Below are 9702 nucleotides of genomic sequence, written 5' to 3' on the forward strand. Positions count from 1 at the left end.
TACAGCGTTCGAGCCTCTCCGAGGGTTCTTGTTAACCGATTCCTCAGGCATTTTTCCTCGACGGGGCTTTTATAATGATCGTCACTTGTACATATTTCAGTGAGAAAAGGAACTCCACCATCTAATACGTACATTTACCCTCGCGATCGAATTGATTTACCTACATTTTCCATGGGGTATACCCATACTCGCGGCAGAATTTGCTCAAACGAAATAAGCGCGATCGTACTTTAGCCGAAGGGCACAGCTTTTCCCGCAGCGGTTGTTTGCTGACCACCGAAGGAGATATATCATATCGAAAGTCTCGAATTTTTAACTCGACGTATCCAAGAGGAAAACCTAAGATAAATATCTGGGTATGGATGGATGGATGCGTGGTCAAAAAGCGTAGCCACAGTGGAGCCCGGGGCGAGAGGAAAAAGGGGACACGCAAGGGAACTACTGATGGCCAAGGTAAACATCGACGGTTGCAACTCTTACTTTGGCCTTTTCCTTACAGGCTATGCCTCTGATTTTCATATAATATAAGGAAGACATAAGTATATATGCATAGTATAAGTGATGCGCCATATCCATTAGAGGCTCGAGGTTTATTATTTACGCGAACGAAACTTAATATTATTCCGATCTCGTAACTTGTACTGCTTTTAATTTGTGTTTTGTCTTTTCTTTTCCATTTTTTTTTTTTTCAATATTTTTCATCCATGCACCTATTTAACGTACATCTTGCGATTGTTCAAGGTACATTACACTAAAATAAAAGTCAACCGTTGAATACCTGCTGGACCACTTGCGTAGGATTCCCTGGCGTAGGAGTTCCTATTCAAGCAATTATGGAAAAAGTCCCAGTAAGTATTGTACTCGAGAGGTTGAGTCATGTATGTTCCGACAGGGCGCCTCGGTAGCCCTCGCCTTTTTTCGTGCGGCTTCGCATACGGTCTCCCCCCATTGCCGTCCTACTGTCCCAAACGCCCGGAAGTATACCCGGTCCTCCAGTTAGAGCACAGTTCACTCTCGACTCTCTCCAGCTGAACACCGAGCAGTTCCCCGGTCTCCTTCGCTACCATCAAAGTGCGGCAGGTAACTCACGCAGTCGAGTCGAGTTTTGTGCGTCGCCGATCGACAAGCATACCTACAAGGCTTTGGGAGAAATGGGTATCAGTTATCCAAGTGCTACCAATGACGCAGCTCCGAGCAGCTTGACCAAGAGTCCCAAAGTGCCGAACGAAAATAACATGGAAATAGACAACGTGGAGGTTGCTCCCGTGCAACGTCAGATGGATGTCGGCGAGTTGGTGGTCGACGCGAGTAACAAAAAAGTTTGGAAGTGGATCCGTAAAATACGCGCGAATGGAGTGTCCATTGAGGAATTTTTCAAGCAGGACAAAAACGCCGATACGAAAGTACATTTTCCTCGCTCAGTTATTGAACTTTATTGGGACGTTCGGGCTCATTTAAAATTAAAATTTTTCCTCAGTTTTGCATTTCGTTCAAAATTAATCGCCCCTGCGTTTGTGATTTACGAGTACCGTTGGCATCGAGCATTGTCCTCGTTTAGCTTTCAGATTCATTTTTTTTTTTTTTTTTTTTTTTTTTTTTTTTTTTTTTTTTTTTTTTTTTTGCCTTCACGTACTTTTCACATTTACTCGATTCATTCAAATCACGACCAAACTATATTTGTTAAAATGAACACCACAATGAAGTAACAATAATTTTACTTTCTGCATCAGTGAACTGACGAGGGTCGTACGACAGGGTCTCGAAAGCGCCGGCGTGTGGCTCATCGAGGCCATAGGCGGGAGGAGCGATCTCCTGGACCTGTACAACTCGGACGTGCACACGGCCTTGCACCTAGCCGTCATGCTGGGCAGCGCCACCCTCACCCGAAAACTCGTGCTCTCCGGTGCAAACGCCAAGCTGATAACCGAGGACGGCAACACTCCTCTGCACTTGGCTTGCATGAGCAACGACATCGACTGCCTGAAAGCCCTGACGTTGCCCTTTGCTCCGGAAGAGCTGGCCGCGCTGCAGGGGAGCGTGGAAAACCAGCCGAGACCGAGTGTCAACTTGGAGGCGTAAAATGGCCAAGGTCGGTACCGTTAACTCAAAGCTCTTGATTTTTCTCCAAGACCCGCAAAATTGCTCGGGCCCCCATGGTCACTTTCACGTCCAACCGTGCATTTTCTATTCCGTAGGAAAAACTTGCCTGCACTTGGCTGTGAGGAATAGAAACGAAGCGGTGGTGCATCATCTGTTGGAGTCCGGTGCGGACGTCAATACGACGGAAAACCTCACCGGCAAGGCGGCCCTGCATTTGGCAGCCGAGGATGGCACGCTGCGGTTCGTTCACCTCTTGGCGCAAAACAAGAACTGTGATTGGAATCAGGAAAATTATGCTGGATCCACGGCTTACGAGGTTGCGGTGAATTACGGTCACTTACATGTGTGCCATTACCTCTATACTTTGGGGGCGGACACGAGGTATCGCGAGGAAGAAGAGAAATATATTTTGATACTTTGATGTGTCATTGCACGCGCAAATGGTGATTGTTTGGGTACATATACAGAAGTTCATAAACAACAACAAGTGTAAAATGTCCTTACTGTTACTTGTGTTACGAAAAGGCTTTTTACGATACAAGTGTGTGTAAAAACTGAGAGAGTTATTGTGATAAAACATTGCGAGGGAACAAATAGTTTTTCGTGCCATGCGGATTTTTGTAAAAATATATACACGTGTATATACATATTAATTTGTTAAAAATTTTGTAAAAAAATAATAACAATTATAGAAATATCGACCTATATCGTTTTAATTGTTCTTTTTCCCCCCGCTTTAATCATATACATCGCAAATTTTCTAGTCAATAAAAATTCAGGTAAAAATGATATCTCTTCAAAGAAAATCGGCGTGGGATGTACAATAATATCAAAATAACACTCGTTACGATTTTCCGCAAAGTGAAAAAATTTGTTTTTGCCTTGGGGGGAAAAAAAAGTAGCAACTTGGAAATCGGGAATGAGGAAAAACGGTGGCCACTTTTGAACGCGTAGGACAATAACGTTTTCCTTCATTTTCTTTTCTGTTTTAAGCGAGTAAAATACAAACAAAATCGGCGCTACGGAGCACTTTGGTGCACGGCTCGTCACCCAACTAGCAAAAAAAACTCGTCCTCCAAAAGAATAAGCACCGAGGCTGTAAACGTGCATACCAATAACTCTCCCAAATTACCCGACGGGATAAACGATGTATTGTACAGGCTCGTATAGGCATGCACGCGACAAGAAACACTGTTTTTACCAGCTCTTCGAGTAAACGGGACCGGCAACAGCTCTTTACGAATAAATAACAGAGCCAAACACTTTTTACCCTTCCTCCTCCTGCCAACGCCAGGACGGAAATTTTTAATTACCGCTCGTTCCCTCGCCCGCACTTTTTCCCTCGTGCATTTGACAAGGCGAGTTAGCTACGGCCATACTTTGTATACAACAGTGCACGCAAACACCTGTAAGTGAAACAACAGCCGGGACTCAGTGTTGGCTTCAAGATGGCGAAAAAAGGTCCCCCCTCACTCTCCCGTCTAAGAAGAGTGGTAGGGGGACTTCTTTTTGGTCGCGGCTGCGCGACAGCCAAAAGCGTCGTCTGTTACGACAGCGGTTCTCAAATACTAGTCACTATAAACATGTATGATGTAACTATATATATACATGTGTGTATATAATTTATACCAGCTGATTGTTGCGCTATATAGTGGTTAAGTGCTCTGTGTTGTCTGTTCTGTCATTCCTGTCTCCTGTACCGGTGCTGATAACTAAGATACCAAGAGCCAAGCCAACGTTAATGCTGGTACTTATAAGTACTGACCAATGGCTTGACCTTGACTTCTCTTCAACCAACTGTGGCCTTTTTCACCAAGTCAAACGATGAGGTGAGCAAAGATACTACTGTTAGTGCTAGCAGTTTGACAAGTAGCTGCTAAGCAGATCTGACAAGTAAACTGCATATTTCAGTTATAAGCCCAACAGTGTTTGGTGAGTTGCAGTGCTTGTTTTTTTATTCTCTTTTTGTATATTTTTTTGTCTCTCTTAAATTTGTATATAAATCAAGCAGGACTTTAAGGACGTTCGGTAGTGTTAGCGGGGGGAAACATTTGCGCGGTGAGGGGAAACCAGCGATGAATGAAGATTTGGCAACGTCGTACGGGTCTTAAATGTGTGAGTGTTCATGTACACGCATCAGGTGTCTCTGCACACTCTACACTGTCTGCTCGTCTGCTGCGTGCTGCGTCGGTTACGACAGCGTTCGTGTATCAATGTTTTTGTGATAAAGCTGTAAGTAATTAACCACTACATATCTTTCATGGGATGATATTTCAACGAACGTGTTTTCCGTAAAAGATGTTCTTGCGAAAATTCAAAGAATTTCTGATGAAAAAATGTATTCGCCAACTTTTTTCCCCATGTCGTCTATCATTCCCAAAACAGTGATTAAAAATCTAAGTCAAAATAAAGTAGATTTTAATATTATTGTTAATAAATTTATGGAAGGTAATGATGGTTTAAGATCGTTTCTAATAAATGGGCAAAGCCCTTTAATCAAAAGAGCTACCAGTGTAAATGAAATACTTGAATTTTTAAATGACTTGACAAGTCTCATACAGCATGGGATGTCAGATAAGTAGGATAATTTCTAAGATGAGTGATTCAAACTATGAGCATGTGATTTTGTAATGTGCAAAAAAATTGTATCTTAAGAAGAAATAATAAATTTGAAATTAAAAAAAAATAATAAATAGCGTGTTATTAACATTTATTGTTTTTTATGGGAAGAAGTGGGCGTTCTGTACATACACTCACGCACACACGTAAGCTTGTATTTTATGCGTGAATGTATAAATATCTACAATAATATTGAGATATTAACTGATCAACATCCTGGAACATTTGGAATTTCCCGCCACTTGCGACGTTGCCGTTGCGTTTCGGTCGAGCTTTTATTTAATTTTTTATTTATAAACGAATCAGACGATCGTCGCAAAAATTGGTATACATCAAATTAATAACATTATCTGTAACATATAAAAAAATTGGCCGAATTCACTGGCCCAATTTGCTTAAAACTGTGATTTAGTCAGTTCTCCCATAAGCGACAGTGTTAAAATGACTTAACTTTGAAATTCAATATCTCGAAAACGAAACAGAAAAACCTCTTTAAATTTTGACTGGTTTATTGTAACAACAATAAAAACGTCTGGTCAAAATTTCAGAAAAATTCGTTGGAAAATTCAATCACTACCGAACGTCCTTAACGTAGGATTGCTAACAAATGAGTAATTCCCACAAGTTTCCAGTCACAAAGTTGTGATTTACTTTTCCTGCAATCAAATCAACCAAAACAAAAAAAAAACTTATCAAGAAGCAAGAGGTTAAAATTTAGTTTTATCAAGCACAATTTTGGAGGATAATAAGAAAAATCAAGGGCTGATGAAGTTTGACAAGAAAATGTACCTGAATCTCTGAAATCATCAAATGGCTGTGAATTCCAGTTGCTTTAGAGGCTGAAGTAAAAAGTTTTTTAATAATTATTGTTCACAATGGAGGTACAGAGAAAAGTCACTCAACGCTCTCATGAAAACTTGGTGCCATGTGATGCTAATAGCAAGGTTAATAATAAAAATGAAGTTCAGACTTGCTCAAAGTTAACAAGTGCGCAGCTCATCATATTCCAAACATAAAGTACAGTTTTGGCAGATGGTCTTTACAATTATTCAAATGAAGTAAATTATGAAGGTTAAGAAATTTCATGAAGCTGTAGATGTGACCTGGTCACCTCCAGTCCAGCAGCCCACCAACTTTCCAATTTTGCTGGCTGCAGTAACAGTTGCTCAGCAGTTGGATACCAGTTTTAGTATCGTAATGCCAGTTTGGATGTGTATTCTCTCGACCTGGAGCAGCCAGGCTGTATGATACGTACATCAAGATCAGTGTGCCAAGTGATCAAAGGTTTTGTCCTTTTTTTTATTCATGTGTACCTAAAATATTCGTAGTGTTGAAAAATTTAGTATGATAATTATAATTACCATCAAGATTTTACAAAATAATTTGGGAAGCTGGCGGAACGAATCCAGCTGGCATTATTGTGAGTTGCTATGATTGTGGAAAAATAATGATTCACTTTGCTGACAAGATGTTTGAGAAAGACAGCAACTGTTTGATTAGCAGTCCCGACAAACACAAAGGTCCTGTGAGAGCACTGGACTTTAATCCATTTCAGTCTCATTTTCTAGCTACTGGTGCGACAGATAGTGACATTTATACTTTATATATTAATTGGACAAATGAGCCTATGTCTCCTAGTTCCAAAAAAATTTACCACCTGAGGATGTACTAGATGAATCATGGAATACACGAGGTACCTTACTTGGCAACATTTTTTTTTACACATTCATAATTGACATTAGAGCATTTTGTTGTTTACTGTGCAACACATTCTTGCTTCAACATTTTCACAGCGTTGTGTCATTTGAAGAAGAATTAAGCCATGGTAATACTCAACGATGCCAATTCAAGAGCCTCTATAAGCATTGTCATCAGGAATTGTAACATAATAATTCTTCATCATTATTGAAATATAAGTGAGATGGAAATCAGTACACTGACATCCTTATATATAGTCACACAGCTGTCTCTTGCTTCAGAAGAGGATTAAAATCCAATTATTGAACTGTGGGATTTGAGATTAGCAACCACACCGTAAAAACATTCCAAAACCATCGAAGGAAAGTAATATCAATTGCCTGGAATCCTTATTATTCTGATCTTCTCAGTTATGCAAAAGACAATAGAATTCTCTCTTGGAATCCTAATTTCGATATTCCAGTACGTAGCAGTTACATTTTTCTCGCAACTCTGTTTTTTTATTGTGTGATGCTTATTTTTCATTACAAATCTTATTTTAGGGTGGTGATATTGTTGGCTAATTGGCTCAAACAAATCATGGAAACTTAAATGTATCTTAGTGTCCTAGAAGAGCTTGCTCGGTTGTGAGTACTACTTCATATTATGGCCAGGCAATAGTACACTCTCTGTAAGGTGGAGCTAACCATTGATCTGCTGAAACGTTAAATAAAATGTTGATTTATTTCCTGGCATGGACCCATTCCCACAAATCTCACCGATGATGCAAACAGAAGTATATTATGAAAATAATGCTGTAGAGTCCCCAGTCTCTGGTTTAATGGTAGCTAACTATGCGAATAATACCATAGTTGAAGTTATACCTTTCATTCAACTAACAATGAGAGTTGGAAACAAAAATAAATTAGTACCCGAACCAAATTATATACCAATTAAGTCAGACTATACACCTGAAATTCATGATCATACTGATAAATTCCAACTACTTCAATAATTGTAATTTAAAACGCTTCCAACTGCTGTTCTCGTAATTTATGTAGCTCTACTAGAAAAAAGTAAGCATTTGCAATTGACCAAATTGTTTAAAGAGATACTACTTTCAAAAATTTAAGTATTAGTTACATTTTAACATTTTTACAAATTAAACTCTAATTTTTTTTTAGAAATAACAAACATTTTATTACACCTGGATCTGTCCTTACTCTTATTTTTCATTATCCTTTTTTCACGATATTCTCTATTGGATTAAATTTTTCTTTAAGCTCATTAATAGAGAAAACATTAATCATACACAACGTTAAATATCAAAAGAAAATTGCAAAATCTACACCTATAGAAATGATGTAAAGTCAAAGACAAGATTATTTAAAGAGTAAATAAAAAATAGAGAGGTAAATGTAGAGATGAATAAGAGGTTTAGTCGAGTTATTAAATTGTATATTCGTTAATTTACCATAAATCAGTTATTAATCAATTTTTTTTTTTTTTTTTTTTTTTTTTTTTTCTTCTTCTATTTAATGATTTTAATTTAGGAAACAATTTTTTTTTTTCGTCACATTTTTCACAGTAAATCTTTCTCTATTAAAACTGCACCTGGTAATGAATATGCAAAAGTTGGACTCAACAATAGCTTAATAAAAAATCAGGTAACTGCTTAATGAATATTATGTATACACCGGGTAAGATTTGCTCAAAATTTACATAAATATATAAATATATAATTACAAGAACATTCTAAATAATAATTAAATTATTTACTGGGAAAGAAAGCGCCCGTTAAAAAAGCCTTGCTGTTTCGGAGATTTTAACAGTAAGTAGAATAATTCTTATGTAAGCAGGCGGTGGTGATAACTAGCCCAGTCATTAATTAATTCATTTAATGAATAAATTATTTCTTCGGCAAGCAAAAGACGGCGATAAGTAGCTTTACCATTTATTAATTTACTTAATAAATATATTATTTCATTGGCAAGCAAGCGGTACCAACAATAAGTTTGGCGATTAATTAGCTCATTTGATGGATAAACTTTTTTTTTGACAAGCAAGCGACAACAACAAGTAGCTCAGCTTTTTGATGGATTATTTAGTTAATAAATTTATTCCTTGGTGAGCAAGTAGTGGCAATAAGTAAATTAGCTGTTAATTAGTTTATTTAATAAATTTATAACTTCTTTGGCAGGCAAGCGATGGCAAAAAAAAGCTTAGCATTTTGAAAGTTCATTAAATAGATAAAATATTTATTTGATCAGCAAGAGACGGCAAAAAGTAGCTTAGCTACTTATTAATTTATTAAATAGATAAAACAAAATCTAAAAATAAATATATCTCTATAGACGGAATGCGACGTTAATGAGAAGCTCAGCTATTCATTAATTTATTTATTAAATAAATCATTTTTCTAGCAAGCAAGCAGCTGCAAACAAAAAGCTGAGCTTATCATTATTTTATTTAGAAACTACATTTTTTCTTCGGTGAGCGAGTGACGGTCACTACTTGATTAGCTATTTATGAATTCATTTATTTAATAAAGCATTTTTTTTGTAAGAAAGCGACGGCAATGAGTAACTCTGATTTTCAATAGATTATTTAATAAATACAATATTTCTTTGGCGAGCAAGCAGTAGCAATAAATAGCTCAGCTTTTCATGAATCCCTTTTATTGTTAAACTTATTCTTTGGCGAGAAATCGTCGGTGGTAAATAGCCTAGCTTTTTATTAATTCATGCAATAAACAAATTATTTCTTAGGCGAGTAAAAGTAGTGGCAATAAGTAAATTAGCTATATATTAGTTCATTCGTCAAATGAATTATTTTTATGGCAAGCAAGTGTCGGTAATGAGAAATTCAGCAATTTATTTGTTAGGAAAAATTGGGTTTCACCTGGTGCGTATTCGACCAGGGAATCACGAGTCAGCCAATAACGCTACGCTTATAATGCTTTTTTACTGCTAGCCTATAGATAAACTTTTTTTTTTGACAAGCAAGCAACGACAACGAGTAGCTCAGCTTTTTGATAGATTATTGAGTTAATGAAATTATTACTTGGTGAGTAAGTAGTGGTAATAAGTAAATTAGCTGTTAATTATAGCTTATTTTATAAATTTATAACTTCTTAGGCGAGCAAGCGATGGCAGTTTATAGTTTAGCTATTTATTAGCTCAGTTAAGAAATAAATTATTTATGTTGGGAGCAAGTGACACCAATAAAAAGCCTAGCTTTTAATGAGTTCATTTGATAAATAATTTTTATATTTGGCAAAAAAGTGATGGCAATGAGTAACTTAAT

At 37.1% G+C, this 9702-nt stretch overlaps 1 protein-coding gene across 1 annotated transcript; it reads left to right on the top strand.

Annotated features, from left to right (window-relative positions):
* The first annotated feature begins 1151 nt into the window (after positions 1 to 1151).
* On the top strand, positions 1152 to 2079 carry LOC149375530 (uncharacterized). Its single transcript, XM_089598718.1, has 2 exons — positions 1152 to 1403; positions 1756 to 2079. The coding sequence occupies exons 1-2, from the start codon at positions 1152 to 1154 to the stop codon at positions 2077 to 2079; spliced, it is 576 nt and encodes a 191-aa protein (XP_089454844.1).
* Positions 2080 to 9702: the final 7623 nt, after the last annotated feature.

This window comes from Copidosoma floridanum, unplaced genomic scaffold, assembly GCF_036245765.1.
Source record: "Copidosoma floridanum isolate Cflo_tuat_1 unplaced genomic scaffold, Cflo_Japanese_pri ptg000006l, whole genome shotgun sequence".
In the NCBI taxonomy this organism is placed as follows: domain Eukaryota; kingdom Metazoa; phylum Arthropoda; class Insecta; order Hymenoptera; family Encyrtidae; genus Copidosoma; species Copidosoma floridanum.

Excerpts from the sequence above, each read along its gene's own strand:
- LOC149375530 (XM_089598718.1), top strand. The coding sequence starts at position 1,152 with ATGGGTATCAGTTATCCAAGTGCTACCAATGACGCAGCTCCGAGCAGC. Across the intron at positions 1,404-1,755 it reads ACAAAAACGCCGATACGAAA|GGTCTCGAAAGCGCCGGCGT; the intron begins GTACATTTTCCT and ends GTCGTACGACAG.